Genomic DNA, 18079 nt, shown 5'->3' on the forward strand with positions numbered 1-18079 from the left:
AGCTAGATCTGGATGGCCGTGCGGACTACCGCCCGCGCCTACCGATCCTGGTGTAAATGGTATATATATATAGTGCCTTATGTATATATATATATATATATATATATATATATATATATATATATATATATATATATAATACATATAAACTATATATATATATATATATCTAATACATATAAGCTATATATAAGGCATTATATATATATATAGTTTATATGTATTAGATATATATATAGTGCCTTATATATAGCTTATATGTATTAGATATATAATATATATACTATATCAAATTTAAACACAAAATAAATTGCAAAGAAATATTCAAGGGAATGTCTTATAATTTTTATTATTACGACATTAACAAAAAATGGCAATATCTTTCTTAGTCTTCATCCCCCCAATGGAATGAGCACAACAAGGTACTAATACCACCATTAAAAGAAAAAAAAAACTAAGTAAGATGTGCCAAAATGCAAGTTACATATTAGTATATATATTATCTCTAACAAATCTCATAAATCCTTCAAGGTCCGGAGGAATTTTCGTTGGTTGTGGTGGAAAAAAAGCGTCTCCAGTAAATTTATGAACTAGTTGAGACCCACAAGTTTTACACTTAACCTTATTTTGTTCTCTTAGTTGAGTAAAAAGTGCCAAACAAGAGATGTTTCGGGCCATTTAGAAGGTTTTCTATTAAAAGTAGGGGTTACTATAGGAGGGTCAGGCGAGACATCAGTTGGGTTATTAACAGGACTAGTAGGTGTATCATCTAAATCCGGTTGCGTTTCATCATTTTTCTCATCATTTTCAAAGATAGTTTGATTAGGATAAAGAGCATTCATAACTTCTTCATTTAATTGTTGACCTGGTACAACATCATGGCAAAATTGACTATCGGAAAATTAAAAACAAGGGTTATCATTATCAAGAATAATAGGTGAAGGAGGACAGGTAACAGGCCTGGGTCGGGGAACCGGGGGAAGAGTAGTAGCTTGGCGACTAGATTCACCAATTTTAGATTTTCCCTTACCCTTACCACCAAATATTTTTTTCAAAGAAAAGTCTATATTAATTATAATTATCCTAAATAAAACAAACAATACTATAATATTAAAACTTAAGAGTTGGAACGAGTTTACCGAATTGACAAACAACTTCTTGAAAATTGAATATCGTTGAAGACTTGAATACTAAAATTCACCAACTTCACAATTTTTCACGAAATTGCACTAATAAAGTAAGCAATTATAGAAGAAAATTAGAGAGAGATTGAAAATTTGTGAGTAAAAATGAAAGAATGAGGGGGTATTTATAGTTGAGAATAGGGAAAAAATATAATTATAAAAAGTTTGGGGTTAAAATAAAGTTTGGGGACCAAATGGTTATTTTTTAAAGTTCCAAACGGCTGAAAATTTGAACCGGCCCATTTGGCACGCGGGCCCGGGCCGGTCCCTGGCTAGGCCCAGCCCACAGTACACCCTTAACCGTAGCTTCCACACAAACCACGAGGGGAAACACTAAAAAGAGCAGCCCGATGCACTAAGCTCCCACAATGCAAGGGGAAACACTATGTTTGACTAAATATTTTGTGATTTACATACCCAAAAGAAAAAAGGTAAGGACTTGGACAAGACACACTCATGAAAAAAAAACTTATACATTATCAAATCATCTGGAAAATAATTATATGTAATTGCATGCCATAGGTAGAGTTTAGTAACCCTGCATGTCATAAGTAGAGTTTAGTAAGAGTGTAAAAACTCTTATAGTATAAAGATTGTGTGTGTATATATATATATATATATATATATATATATATATATATATATATATATAATATCTGTACACTGGTTGGTGGTCGGAATTTGGTTCCTCTTTCAACCCAAGTAAAGGACAACAAAAAAATATGGAAGTGCCTGTCCAATTCTGTGTATGGTTTTCCTGTCTTCAAATCCAACAAAGGACATATTTCATAGTGGTCCAATTTCCTTCTCTGCCCTTCAGTACCAGTGTACCAGCACCATCATTTAATTGGCTACATAATCTCTTCCTAATAGTATGTCCGATACAATCTTCCTTTTTCATCTAAGTAAAAAAATTCATCTAGTGTTTTGTTGTTTGTACTTGTCAGTTATGATGTTCTCTAGCTAACAGATATATTATCAAAAAGAAATCGCCAGTTACTGTAACAAATTCTTTTCCCCTTGTATTCAAAAGATTCCTTTCTCCTATTATACTGGGGGTTTTGCTGCACCCATCAAGACAAGAGTTTGAAAGAAGCAACCATTGCTAGTTAAATCCATATAGCCATAAATTTACAACAATGAGAAATACTTGACTAAAAACTGTTGTCCTAAGCTTCTTCAAAATGGTTGGACTATCTATACTTCTAAGAGGGTACATCTGAAAGAAAATTGGTGCTGCAGCAGCAAGTCCCCCCAACACAGATTTCAAGGGTCAGCAAGTGGAAGTATGAAGTATGAAATCTTCTGCCTCTATGCTGTTACCAGTCACACAGATGGGAAATACTTGTTTAGATTGAAAGGGAGGGAGTAGAATTCCTCACTTCTTGTGTCAGTCTTGAAGGACTTGAACTTGTCCCACCAGTGCTTGCCTCTGTCCTTTCGTGTCTGGCCATCCTTTTTGTGCATCGTGTTGTCCAGGAAATAAGCCACAACACCCGCCACAAAAGCTTTCGATTGAAAGGGCACATTGACCATGTCGTTGAACTGAACAATAACAAACCGCGAAAGCTCTTACTACATGACTAGAATGCAACATACATCAAATGTTAAAGACATGTTGCCATACCCATCTTGCATGTGTGTGAACAGGTCCATAACCAGCAACGGCAGTATACTCATTGAAGTACTGTGGGATGGACAAACCCAGGAAGACAGAGAACCCTAATATAAACTTGGTGCGGAAGCTATTAAGATTGCAGAACTGAAGGAAGCCTAAGCCTCCGGCGCCTGCAAAGAATGAACATTCACAATTCACAAACTATGAATAACATGAAAGATTTTGTCAGTGCGCAAGTGCTTGCCTTACATGTATACGTACCTACATAAGCAAAGAAAAGGCAATACAAAGCACCTACAATGGGTGCTGGAATTGAAGCAAAGACTGCTCCAAATTTCCCTGATGATATAGTGTTGTCAAGACAAATCCTTAGAGCGTGGGGGGAACAAATGTCAAGATAATCCACAAGATTTTTTTGATAAAACTGTTAGAGAAGTGATTTACCGAGAATTGAGAAGAAAATCATGAACCCAGCTGATATCTGAACAACTCTTCTACTGCCAACACGTGTCAGTGCTAAAAGACCAGCATTCTCACTGCATGTACAAATGGGAAAAGTGAGGGCTTAGTCAACTAGTGTATGAGAGACTATCGAGCTGCAGAAGGTTTTTGTCTGGACTTACACAGATACAGAAGATCCATTCCCAGTGCCAAACAGTCCTGATAGTAAAATTCCAACTCCCTGAGGTAAAAGCAGAATGTTTCAAAATGAAAGAGAGCAAGAAAGTTCATCAGAAGAAATTTAGAGTGAAGGTTGCAAGGGGTAGTAGAAGGGATAGCAAACAATCAATACTTCTCATGAACCTCGTTGACAGGAAAAATACATGTCGTCCTTTCCAATCTCAAATCTACCTCCACTCTAAAAGTGAATATAACACTAAATGACCGTTTTTACCTCTTCCCATGATGCCGTATTATTCAATGAGAACGATGGGAAGGCTGCATGATATATGTCAAGCCCACTCTCCCCCTACCCCAACTAGTCTGGGAACACTTCATGAACTGGGTAAGCGCTTTTTACTTTTCGGCTGTCCTTCTAGACCCTTGTTTTCTTTAAATTAAACTTCTGGGTTAATGAGTGTGTTAGAAGTATATATTATGATATATCACAACAACTAGAGTGAAAGTTTAACGGGAGAAAATTCCCCTATCGTTGGCATGTAATACTTAATTTCTGTGTCTCATTCTCCAAAATAAAAAGTCCTTAGCTAAATGGAAGGCAGAAAACAAAAGATAGAGAGTGGAGAAAAAGAATATTTCCAGAAAACACATCACGAAGCAACAGAGAGACAACTACTGAGTTCCAATACTTTAGATAGGAACGCAGGGAATCGGGACGGTTCCAATCCCTTAATGTCATAAAGTATGATATCTGTGATGGATTATTATATGCAGCGAAAGCAATCCCAGTATCAAAATCACATGTAATTTAGACAACTAGCATAAACGGGATTTCACGGGTTACTTCTTGAAGCGTGAACATATCTCTTCTACCACGTGAGCCTTCAGTTCCATAACTTCTCAATGGAATCTCCATCACCCGCACAATCGTAATCCTCGAACGTTCCACGGTCTTCTACTGTGTTACCCAAATAATACTCGAAAATAGCAATTTCGTGTGGGCGAAATTTCTAGGAAAACTTGGCTGAAAATTTCAGCCACCATCTACTCATACCTCTAGGTGGAAAACCTTATGTATTTATAGCACAAGTTTTAAGGGTTAAGACCCTTTTCCAAAACCTGTTGGGTTTTCTTTTCCACCAGAAAAATGATTCCTTTATTTCCTATTATTTAGGCACAGTAGGGACCACAGAATTTAATTAACAAGGCTTCAATTATGGAATTAATTTCTAATTTTCGAAATTAATATCTACCATAATTAATTACGAATTATTCCACTAAAAATCCGTAATTGCACTCCTTATCCAATTTCGAAATTCATCCATTAAATCTTATTTAACTCCTCATATTAAGATTCAGATACTAATCAAGTAAATTAAATTACTGACGATTTAATTTATTGATTATTTCCTTTAGACTTTCGCTTAACTTATTTCATGTGTCGGATACAAAATCCACCGGCCGGGTTTACACATGCAAACTTATAAGCTTTCATAAAGGTATATCATCAATCTCTAAACCGAGACATGGATTCCATCAACTAACTATTACTTCGCCAATGTATATTATTATTATCCAATTTACCAGGCATATTGACCCACGAAAGAATCTCGCCTTTTAATAAATCAAAACAATAATAATACACACAGCTAATAATAATTATATCAAGATTAAGAGTATAAGTACATTTAATGGCTAGAGAGTTTATTTTATTAAGTCAGTATAAAATACTTATCTCTACCTGGTCCGTTCAATACATACAAAATGTACTAGCACAAGAAGTTGGAATTAAACCATTCCCATAATCAAGATTAATTATATTTAATCTTGTGCTACAATCATTCCTGATGGTTTGTCCAATTCCACCATTAGATTGTAAACTCAAACTTTATACTTATAAGAACCGATGATTTAATCTTCCGTGTATAAGCTAAATTTTATACACTAAATCATCTACTATATAAGCAAAGGACACAGACTATTATATGATCTATTTAAAACTTTATTAAAACTGAATAAACAATTATTTCATAATAAATACTATATCTAAACCAAACTCATGGTTAATAGTATATATCCCAACAATCTCCCACTTAGACTTTTAACCATGATAATTATTAGATATACTATATCCAAATGCATGGTTAATAGTATATGCCCCAACAATCTCCCACTTAGACTCATAACCATGCATCTACAACTTTCTCAGGCATTCTTTTACATGACTATTAAAAGTCTTCACCAAATAAGGTTTTGTTAAAGAATCTTGCCAAGTTATATCTGATGCAATATTTGTCCAGTAGTACTTTGTCGTAATTATCTAGTTGGTATTAAACTCTTCAGAGATCCTGTTACCGAAACTATCCCAAGAATGAACACCGAACTATAATTTTCTTTAGCTTTCTCCCACTAAGACGAAGTACCACTAATATTACCTTCGTTACCTCACGACATTGAAATATTAGTGACTTCTTACTATAGTGTTCAATGTTCAAACATCACTCCCACTCGATAAAGGCATATTATGTCTATTAACGTTCTCCCACTACTAAATGCAATGGAACGTCAATTCTGACGTGTGGGTTTTGATGTTCTTGAACATCTAGTTATTTCTTTGCCCAGTTCCTGTAAAAATAGTTTACTTCTAGGAACATGTTTTATTAAACAGTCCTTATCTAGAAAAATGCATTTGTTTTAACAATTGCCTTATTTTCTTTAGGACAATAAAATAAAGCTTCATTCGTTTTCTTGGATATTCGATAAACATGCACCTATCCATCCTTAGTTCCAACTTACATATCTGCTTTCCCTTTCAGCACATATGCGGGATAATCCTATATCTGAACATGCCACAGACCAAGCTTACATTCAGTCCACAGTTCTATAGATGTCCCAGGTACTAGCTTAGAAGGAACTAAATTCAGAATGTAATTTGAAGTTTCCAGGAAATATTCCAAAAATAAATAAGGCAAATCTGAATAACACGTCATTAGTCTATCCATATCCAAAAGAGACTTATTTCTTCTTTCTACTACACGACTCTATTATAGAGTTTACGGTGTAGTCAATTGAGATGTAATCCCTATTCTGATATGTAACTAAAAAACTCTTTAGAGAGATGCTCGCCACTACAATCAAATTGTAGTAACTTAATATATTTCTTTGGTGCTTCTCTATTTCAAGTCTTAAAAACCTTGAATTACTTAATTCATTAAGACTTACAGTGCATCAAATAAATATATTAATATTTTGAGTAATATTTATGAACGTCATAAAATACTCAAAATCTATCTCTTACGAGTATGTTCATTTAACCATACAAATCAGAAAGGATTCATTCTAGCTTATCACTAGTTTTATTTCCTTTTAAAGGGAAACATCTTTTAGTCAAATTTCCTTCCAAACAGGATCCACAAGTTGGTAGTGCCTCTACTTTCAATGAACCTTAAGGTCCATACTTGACTAACTTGAAATCCTATCCAGATTAATATGACTTAGATAAAAGTGCACAGATAAGTTTTACTCAATTCTGAAGAACATATTCTCTTATGAGGTAGACTAATATTGTTCTGTTCAGGAGAGACATCAATATATAATAACAAGGTCATGCATTCATGTACCACAAGAGATAAAGTGTTTATTAAGCTCAATAACTCAAGAGTTATTCGAAAAATAAAACAAATATCCATCTCTTATTTTGCCCAGAAACCGGAATTAAATTCCTTCTAACAAAAGTACATATATTGCATCCTTAAAATTAATGCCTTATCACTAAAAGAAAATTTTAACAAGTAATACGACAAATTGCATAAAATCATTGTGGAGTTGAGATAAAAATATTAAATAGATCATAATAAGTCAAAACACTGAATAATAAAATTCAGACTGCATTCAATATTTATATACATACATGCATCTGGAATAATAAATTTCGATGGGAAAAGAATTATTCATGCAAAGTATATTATATAATGCAAGAATTATACAATCCAAAAATAAATAGAACCAACTCAGATGGAGAGCATACTATTATTTTCAGTCAATTGTATATAACTTTTTAATACAAAAATTTTAAAACACACTACACATATATGTCATGCATCTTGAATAGCAATTTCGATGGGAAAGAACTACTCATGCAACATACATATGCAATGCCAGATTATTCACTCCAATAATTAAAACAGACCCAACTCAGATGGAGAGTATACTGTTAATTTAAGTCAAGTGAACATCATTTTTAATAGCTCTAGTTTCATTGATCCAACATGTATACTCAGATGGAGAGTAAGTACACGATATCAATTACTTGTATTTCACCTAGTGAGCTTACAATAAATTTATCCGATATGGAGGAAGACCTAAAGTCAACGCATAAATTTATTACTCACTTGAAATTAATAGTGGAAGACCATAGAAATATATTTCTATCACCACTTAATCATGATTGTATTATAGTTACAAAATTGATTCAACCCTTTAAGCTCAGATGGAGAGTTAATACTGGTTATCAATAACTAGTAACTATAGCCAGTGAGTTCATAATAAATTTATCCGATATGGAGGAAGACCTAATGTCAACGCATAAATTTATTATCTCACTATAAATAAATAAAAATGAAGACCATAGGGGTTTATTCCCATCACCACTTTATCACAACCACGAACTTTTCTCTGAGGATTAAGTTCCATATTAAAAAAAATGCTCAATACTCATTTAAACAGTCTTAAAATACTAAAATTAATATTTCACACTGTATAGTGGTGATTATTGTTGACTGGACTATTTCTGATAAATCTACCAAATTTCATATCAATCAAAAATTGCGACCAAATTTGGAAAATTATCATTTTAAGCATTTTTTAAGAATTTAAAATATAACCTACATTTTTTTTTATCATATACCAATTCATGTCAAATCAACATGTGTTATCATGTTCTGGATTAGACATATAAAATGATAGAAAGAATGACTTTTCGTATGTAAATCACATTTTAATCCGTCAAACCTCCAAAAAAACTCACCTAAACGATCCCAAATCGTCAAAATACGATGTGATTCACTGCATAGCAGTGAGTTCTTCTTATATGATCGTTTCCAATGATCCTACCGAATTTCAGGTCATTCGGAGATCGTGAAATTCATGATCGCCAAAAACTAGACCAAATTCGAATAAATTATTTTTTTTGGCGTAGTCAGGATTAAATCCATGTGATTTGCATTCTTGCTATATATCATATCAAGTTAAATCATCATGTTTCAGATTTAACACAAATATAGCCGATATATAAAGAATATTTTTCATATTTATAACAAATTTAATTTAATAAACTGCTTGAAAACCCATCTAAACGACCTCAAAATGCCAAAAAAACAACATGATTCACTGCATAGCAAGGAGTTTTTTTTCACTAGATCGTTTTCGATGAACCCACCAAGTTTCAGGTTAATCGGAGTCCGTCAAATTCATGACCACTAGCCTGTAACCAAACTCGGAGAATAACCGTTTTAAGTAGTTTCATGAATTAAAATAAATATGATATTGATTTCCATTCTCCTTATAATTACACTATGAGCTGAAGGCATATATTATTTTCTTCCTATTTCTAGGATATATAATATCTCCTTTTGCAATAAATTATCCTTTTATTAAATACATAAGAACCTGAGATATTATATTTTCTCCCGTTCAGTGAAAACCCCAATATCTCTTCTCATGGGTGGAGTTAGTTTCACTAGTACCCAAAGATAAATACTCTTTTTCTAGTTATGAACCTCCACCATTAATGTAGATTTCTCAAGGATAATTTTCACATGGTATATTAAACATATTTCAATGACTCAAATAAATAGACCATTTTGTGGATCCTACTTATTAATCATAATGCTCAATCCATGAATAGATATAATTTCACATGTACAAATTTACTAAGAATTTTTCATGAGTTCAAATAAACAAACCACTTCAGTGGTAACTATTTATTACTCATAAAATTCTCAATTTATAAGTGAATATATATTTAGCTCATAAAATTATTTTATGGTAGACCATAGCTTAAAAGTCATACCAACATTATAAAACTCATACAACATACCGTCATATTTCACTTAATTAGAACCTCCAATCAGAGAACAAAATTCTTCATCGAAAATCTAAACTAGTAATCACGTAGGGCATGAAAATATAAACTTAAATTTGAGAAATTTTTTATGCACAAACATGCCAAACGCTCCAATCATTAGTCATCCAGGATATCAAATAGAGAATTTTACTTTCTTACAAAATAATTATATCATTACACAATATGAATTATACCTTGTAAAACCTAGTCAATAAAATCTTACACCTCTATTATTGAATTTAATACAACAACACGTTTATTTGCTAATAGTCAATGTGTAAAACCTATTATATGACTAGTATTTAATCATGGGGACCATGGGGAGTCATCCCCAACACCATTGAATTAAAAAAAAATTAAAATTATTAAGAAATAATTTCCAGAAAATAGAAAAACGTCCAAAACACAGTCCAAACGACCTCAAAACGCCGAAAAATACCATGATTCACTGCCAAGGCAATGAGTTTTTCTCACCACGGCGTTTCCGATGGACCCACCAAATATCAGCTCAATCGGAGTCCGTCAAGTTCGCTGACCTCCGAAAATTCCGGCTATTCGGTCAAAAACAGGTTTTGCGTTTTTCTAGGGTTTACCCCAAAAAATTCAGATAATCTCAATCAAATATCAATAAGAAAACATATATCTCATGATTATAAGAATAATCCATAAATTATGCACAGTTAATTCACAAAACAGCAGTGCAGTTTTTCAGAAAACCACATATATATGTAATTCAAAAAATGCACATAAACACCATATTCTTGTTTCATGAAAAACTTAGTTATCTAATTAGATGTGAGTGAGCTCTGATACCAATTGATGGATTATTATATGCAGCGGAAGCAATCCCAGTATCAAAATCACATGTAATTTAGACAACTAGCATAAACGGGATTTCACGGGTTACCTCTTGAAGCGTGAACATATCTCTTCTACCACGTGAGCCTTCAGTTCCATAACTTCTCAATGGAATCTCCATCACCCGCACAATCGTGATCCTCGAACGTTCCACGGTCTTCTACTGTGTTACCCAAATAATACCCGAAAATAGCAATTTCGTGTGGGCGAAATTTCTAGGAAAACTTGGCTGAAAATTTCAGCCACCATCTACTCATACCTCTAGGTGGAAAACCTTATGTATTTATAGCACAAGTTTTAAGGGTTAAGACCCTTTTCCAAAACTTGTTGGGTTTTCTTTTCCACCAGAAAAATGATTCCTTTATTTCCTATTATTTAGGCACAGTAGGGACCACAGAATTTAATTAACAAGGCTTCAATTATGGAATTAATTTCTAATTTTCGAAATTAATATCTACCATAATTAATTACGAATTATTCCACTAAAAATCCGTAATTGCTCTCCTTATCCAATTTCGAAATTCATCCATTAAATCTTATTTAACTCCCCATATTAAGATTCAGATACTAATCAAGTAAATTAAATTACTGACGATTTAATTTATTGATTATTTCCTTTAGACTTTCGCTTAACTTATTTCATGTGTCGGATACAAAATCCACCGGCCGGGTTTACACATGCAAACTTATAAGCTTTCATAAAGGTATATCATCAATCTCTAAACCGAGACATGGATTCCATCAACTAACTATTACTTCGCCAATGTATATTATTATTATCCAATTTACCAGGCATATTGACCCACGAAAGAATCTCGCCTTTTAATAAATCAAAACAATAATAATACACACAGCTAATAATAATTATATCAAGATTAAGAGTATAAGTACATTTAATGGCTAGAGAGTTTATTTTATTAAGTCAGTATAAAATACTTATCTCTACCTGGTCCGTTCAATACATACAAAATGTACTAGCACAAGAAGTTGGAATTAAACCATTCCCATAATCAAGATTAATTATATTTAATCTTGTGCTACAATCATTCCTGATGGTTTGTCCAATTCCACCATTAGATTGTGAACTCAAACTTTATACTTATAAGAACCGATGATTTAATCTTCCGTGTATAAGCTAAACTTTATACACTAAATCATCTACTATATAAGCAAAGGACACAGACTATTATATGATCTATTTAAAACTTTATTAAAACTGAATAAACAATTATTTCATAATAAATACTATATCTAAACCAAACTCATGGTTAATAGTATATATCCCAACAATCTCCCACTTAGACTTTTAACCATGATAATTATTAGATATACTATATCCAAATGCATGGTTAATAGTATATGCCCCAACAATCTGCTATCTAAAGAAATATCATATCTGCCGCGTATCGTCACGCCCGAAGTGGATGCAATGCGAAATATCAGTAACAAAATTTACTCAAACTGGCATTAGATTCAAAATAAATGTACAAAGGAATGATCCAGATTAGACATGTAGGGTTGCAGACTTGCGGTTGAGTGGACACAGATTTTGACTAGTATAATGAGAAGAAAGTAGAGTTGGGTGTCGGGGTTACCCAAAACAATTCATAATTCTTGCGCATGTGGAAAATGGTGATACTTGAGGGGTCAAATGATGTTCCAACTATGTGTAGTTTTCCTAATCTATTTTCCTACTTCACATAAACCTCCCTAAAGATCCTATGCATTTGATTTCGAGTAAAGCTCCACTTCAATGAAATCCAACAGAACTTTCTGTTTTACTTTTCTTTGCTTACTTTACAAGAGGGTGAGGGAGGGGGAGGATTCTAGGGAAGAAAACCCGTTTACCTGCCAACCAACACCACGGCTAAGTATGGATGGTGGCAAGGGAGTGGCACTTGCATATCTTGCAACTGCAACGAAAGCACCAGTGGACTGAAAACACCAAAGCGCAAGCATGAAAGGAGGTTAGTTCAAGGTCAATCTCTTTCAGAGCATAGAAGCATCTTTTTCTTCAATAAGAATGACTAAAAAGGAAAGTGTAGAACACAAGAATTGAAAAGGACGCAAAAAGATGAGAGTAAAAAAAGGGGTAGCACAAAGAAAGAGAAGTAGATGAAGGTAAGAAGCACAGAAAATCTGAAACAACAATCAGACGTGTCATAATACCAATTACCAATGCAGCCAAATATAAGACAAACAAGATCATAGTGGAATTAGCAAAAGAAAACAACAAAAGGAGCAACCTGAAACTAAAATTTTGCAAATCCTGCCAGAATAAGATAATAAAACATTCACAATATTCAAAAGCTCTGACGGGTGAACCAACCTCTACAAGGGCAACAAAAGTAGCCATCATCATAGCAAAAGCTTCACCAGCTTCGAATGAAGGAGGTCCCCATTGGAAGGGGTAAGGAATACTAATCCTGCAAATTCAAACCAGCAAGGAAAAAGAGAAAATCATTAAGTTTACAAATTATATGTTACCTTGTAAGATCATAGAAATATTTTCCTAATGGACTAACAGAACTTATTAAGAACACTACTGAACTAACAAAAAAACTTCACACGAGTAATAAGCAGAATGAAATGTTTTTTAAACAATATGCATCCCATGTTACAATCATAAGACCATTAGTAAAAAAATATGAAACGGAGAACATAAAGTAATTTTGTTAGGTTCCTAGAGAGTAGAAAAGGAAATATTTTTGCTTCTCCATATTTCAAAAAATTGACCAACTATCTATGCAGTTGACAATATGAGAGTCAGATAGATTACATTGGGACACCCATCAGTCTCTATAAGCTTGTGCTTACTTTTCCTAATCTGTAGCAGCATCGTCGTATCTGTCAGTTATGCTTGACGTGGCAATAACAAACCAGCACAAGCAGTTAATCAGTTGTGACTAAATTGATGGTGAAAGAAAAAGCACAATTGATCATCCCATGCGAGCCTCTCTACTAGGTAGGGGTAAGGCTGTGTATACCTCCCCAGACCCCACTTGTGGGGTTACAGTGGGTTTGTTGTTGTTGTTTGATCATCCCATGTGAATTCATATAGCTCAAATACCTAGAGACCTATCTCTCTTATTCTCTTCTTGTTTTCCATTTCAATAATGTAAGGCAAGGTCAGTTTAATGGATAAGTACACACCAACTTCCAGTCTCTTCCATAACTTTTGCCTATAGAAGCTACGTTTTTATCTTTATTAGCACGAATTGCTAACAGGAGCTACTAGGGTAATAAATTTTAGAGAGTGCAAAAAGAACAAGGCACAGTACACTCTAGATTTCTTAAAATCTAAGAGTTAAGAGTGGAAAAACTATGGCCTATTTCATATGTCAAAACAAAGTATCATTATGTTTAAGTTTGTAATGTCATATAGGTTACTGGAAACTACTCCTATGTCCCAATATAAGCATCCTAGTTTCCTCCTTATGCTGTGTCAACTTGTGCCACTTCCCTTGAACACAACTTTTACAGCATACTGTAGAATCCTTTTCAATTCTATGTCTGCAACAGATTATAAGGTTGTAGGTTTTACCGAGGAGTTTTGCTTTATCAATAATTTTGGACCGACATATACAAAAATACGAAAAAATTTCCGTCCGTGAGACCCATGCTAGTAATATTAAGAAATTGGAAAGGAGAAGGAGAGAAAAGCACTTGCCATGGAGCACCATTAATAAGTCCAGCACGATCAGTTCTGCAGCTTGCTTGTGTCTTTGGTGGCTTTCCATTGTAAGCCCCACCAACAGTGAGTAGGTGTGCATAAATCCACACAATGGCCACCGTGAAAATAACGGCGAAACGATCAAAGATATTCTTCCCTGGGCGTATCAAATGGGCCAAATACTGCAATAACAAGCATTATCAAGAATGCACAACTTATATCTCAAAAACAAAAACAAAAAATGTGTAACTTATATCCCATGATGTCTTGCTCGTAAAATAATGTTTAAGAGGAATATATGATTTCTAGACAAAGCATTCCACCTGAGAGAAAATGACTAAAAGGACTAGCTCTGGCAACCCAACTTCAACACATTTGGCAACCTAAACAAAGATGAAGTAGATTCAACATTCATCATTGAGTGAATATCGTAATGCAAGAAAAGTGTAGTGAGTTTCTACTTACCCCAGGAAAACCAAACTCATAAAGCCCAAAGCCAACAAGAGAAACCAAAGGAACAGCTGAAAGAGGGCTCAATAACCTAAGAATCCACGGGAAGTAAAATGCAAATCAGAGCTAGTATATTGCACGAAAGAGTCGACATAACTGAGCAGACCTCAAACCACAAAAAGTGATCCTTAAAGCAATTACTTGACCATTAGAATAGCATAACAATATCCAAGAGCAGACAAGTATATGCTTAATTAATGGTACAAAGCCAGGTGTTATATGAGAAGTCCAGTTCAACTGTAGGGAGAAGTCTTGTGATATAACAAACCTTGTAACATTGCGCCAGAGACCACTGAAGCCAAGGACAATCTGAACGGTTGAAGCAACAATAACTGCACCTTGGGTGGCCCGCATTATCTTCTTGAACCTCTGATGAATCATAGAAAATATCAACAAACGTTAAGACCCAATATCACCAACATGCAATGGATGACTCCCTGTGTGTATCTGCATCTCTAAACACCTTCGTGACCATTAGGGAAGTTAAAGGAACGTGCACTGACATGAATCATCAAGTGGAAAGTAAATTATTTGTGCATCAGTTTCTTTTGACACTTGGATGATATTTAAATTTGTTTCTCAAAATGATTTTATGGAAACTTGCCGTTATTGTTTGGATTTGGTTTTTTGAAATACTGGTGGTACTTGGATTTGTAATTCAAATTCTTTAAGTTATGATCTTCATTCAAAAGTTTGAAGATATATCATTAAAACCTTAAAAACACTGTAGACACTATCATATTGTTAAATTATGAGAAAAGTCAATTAAACATATTTACAAACAGTCAAAAGGTAACAAAAAATGATTGTTCGACCATCCGGACCAAATAAAGGAGAAACAAGAAAAAGGCAGGAGGGGTTGTGGCATGATGTCTGAACAGCCAGTATGTATAGAAAATGGTTTAGAACTGGGGGAGGTAAATGACCCAAGAGGGAAAAACAAGGAAGGTTGTAATACAATCTCTAAAATATCAAAATGGGTTTTGGGGGCTGGTCTTCTAGTGGAAATTACTCTTCCAAAAGCAATTAAGTTTGCTTGGTTTAGAACCAAATACCCCCTTTTGTGGTTCCAAAACTAATGGAGGTTAGTTTTGCGTTTGGTTTCAAAATTGAGCAGCCCATTAGCTATAATTGGTTTTCCAACATCCTAACTAAATGAGAATAAAACTGTTAAACTGCTAATCCCATGTATTCACCAACTAACTCCATGGAAAAGCTATATAGAAAAACCAAATATCATCTGCCTTTGACATTCGACCAATAAGATCACAGATGATCTAAACAATAGAAGAGAAAATGACTTAGTATTTGAAGACACCAACCGATACAGGGTCTTCATCACTCCATCGTCCAGAAAGGATAATCGAGATTGTAGGTGCAACAAAGGTATAAGACCCTCCAATCACAGCAGGCAGTCTGGTCCCAAAGATAGACTGCAACAAGGTGTTTAGCCCAGCAACAAGTAGCAATGTCTGAATAACTTGGGCTTTTTCCTCCTGCAAAACGGGCAGGTAATCTTTCATTTAACATTAATAACAATACTTGAGGTCAAAAAATATATCTTAAGTAGTTAAGTTCAATGTGTCTAGAAGCCTCACATTTCCACCTCCCATTTGGGGAACAAGAGCAGTAGGAATGATAACCGTGGTACCAAGCATAACAAGATAATGTTGAAATCCAAGAAGAATAGCCTCAGCTGCATTCCAACAATTACACAAAATCAGCATAGTCCACTACTATACATACACATGGTGAAAGCGATTCAAGACCATTTTAGAAACATTTAGTACGCAATACAGAGAAGTGTTATACAACGCTCTGTTCAATAGCAGTAACAGGAAAATAAGTAGCAGTAATTACTTAGCTGAGTAAATATTACGTCGGCCACCAAAATAATAATTTATACGTTCAGCACTCTAGCCATTAATCTAGTTGCCAGCCCACTATACCCACATTAAGCAAAATGAGCTCACATTAAGTGTTGTCTTGTAGGTGAGAATGGAACCTGGACCTAATTGTTACTCATTCGCCTCAGCCAAAATAGGAAGAGATAGAAAAGAAATGAATAATAATAATGTGTAGACTTACGCCAAGGGGGAGGACTAGTAATGCAGTAAGAAACATTGGGAAGTTGATCTTTTGGTGGATGTGGCACTGGTTCACTTGCCTTTGCTGCTGGAGCTGCTCCACCTCCTGCCATTTTCTTTCTACTTATTGCTCTAAACTGTTCTTCTTGAGCAGTGCAAAATCCCAAATCTGCACACACACCCAGAATCACAAATCTCTCAGAAACTAAGCGGAAAAATGCTGGAAAAAAGAAACCAAAAAGAAGTCACAAAAAGACTGATAAGTACCAAGAGAGAAAGACTGAAGAAAAGGGGCTCAAAAGTTTGTTAGTACACACAAAGCTGAGTCACTGATAAATGAAGTGAGAAGAATGGAGCAACAAACCCACACATGCTAATTGCTATGCTACTACTACCCACTCACTCTCGTTAAAGAAAATAAAACTGTAACTCAAATCAAATGTGAATTGAGGGAGTAATTATCACAAGCAAATTATTTATACTAGGAGAAACCCCCTCAAATATATATATATATATATATTACTCTACCTTGTTCTAATAACTTTAACCTGAAGCGAATGTGTTTATGCCAGAATTAGAAATTGAAATATCCAGACTATTTTTGATTTATTTGAATGGAATAAATTAAATGTACTTATAATGATATTCAAATATCATAAACACGAATTTTGAAAAACTGGTTGAGAGATGAGATTCAAGTTGTATTAATAATTTGAAATACAGTGTATATATAGCTATATTGTGTTTGGTTTAAAACTATATTAAATTCTTATTTACAATTATATCTATTGTAATTACTAATACAAGAGTCAAAATAAGGGACAAGCATCCAGGTAATCCCACACTTGAGCTTTTGTAAGATTTTTCCATTTAATTTAACTGGAAGATCAAAGTTTCAACCCCTTTTTTTCTTTTTCCATATTTATGTTTATTTGCTTAACATAAAAACACACAACCAACAAGTGGTCATCCTTAATCAGAGGTATCGGGATGCCTTCTTAAAATGCATTAATGCAAATTTATTTATCCAACTTAAATGAACAAGCTCGAACAAGTACTCTGCTTTGATAAATCGTTACTTTAATTCTAACATTTATTTTCTATGATGTCAATTTATGTTTAATCTGATGGAGGAACTTGCAGATTAGAGCAAGAAATAGAAAATAATGAGAGAATCTCGACCCCCTCCCCTCCCCCTCCGATTAGTTTATTTGCCTATTAAAATAGTTTATCTTTTGTCAGAAACAGTAACCTTTTTCTGAAAAAACAAATACTATCTCCCTTTTTTTAAATCTGAGCCTTATATTATTTATAATATATATAATTAAAAGAAAAGAGGATTAACATTTAATCTAATGACGGATTTGTTCTTGGAAAAGCGAGTACAACAAACTCAATAGCATT

General features: G+C 34.0%; 1 protein-coding gene across 1 annotated transcript; it reads right to left on the reverse strand.

Moving 5' to 3' along the window:
• Positions 1 to 2209: 2209 nt before the first annotated feature.
• LOC107789121 (nucleobase-ascorbate transporter 6-like) lies at positions 2210 to 17522 on the reverse strand. The gene is made up of 15 exons (XM_075219583.1): positions 16943 to 17522; positions 16677 to 16844; positions 16187 to 16284; positions 15911 to 16084; positions 14857 to 14957; positions 14544 to 14619; positions 14402 to 14461; positions 14076 to 14260; positions 12735 to 12831; positions 12254 to 12340; positions 3426 to 3484; positions 3247 to 3338; positions 3064 to 3141; positions 2812 to 2972; positions 2210 to 2729 (listed from the first exon to the last, which is right to left on the reverse strand). The coding sequence occupies exons 2-15, from the start codon at positions 16786 to 16788 to the stop codon at positions 2511 to 2513; spliced, it is 1599 nt and encodes a 532-aa protein (XP_075075684.1). The 5' UTR covers positions 16789 to 16844; positions 16943 to 17522; the 3' UTR covers positions 2210 to 2510.
• Positions 17523 to 18079: the final 557 nt, after the last annotated feature.

This window comes from Nicotiana tabacum, chromosome 8 (assembly GCF_000715075.1).
Source record: "Nicotiana tabacum cultivar K326 chromosome 8, ASM71507v2, whole genome shotgun sequence".
Lineage (NCBI taxonomy): Eukaryota > Viridiplantae > Streptophyta > Magnoliopsida > Solanales > Solanaceae > Nicotiana > Nicotiana tabacum.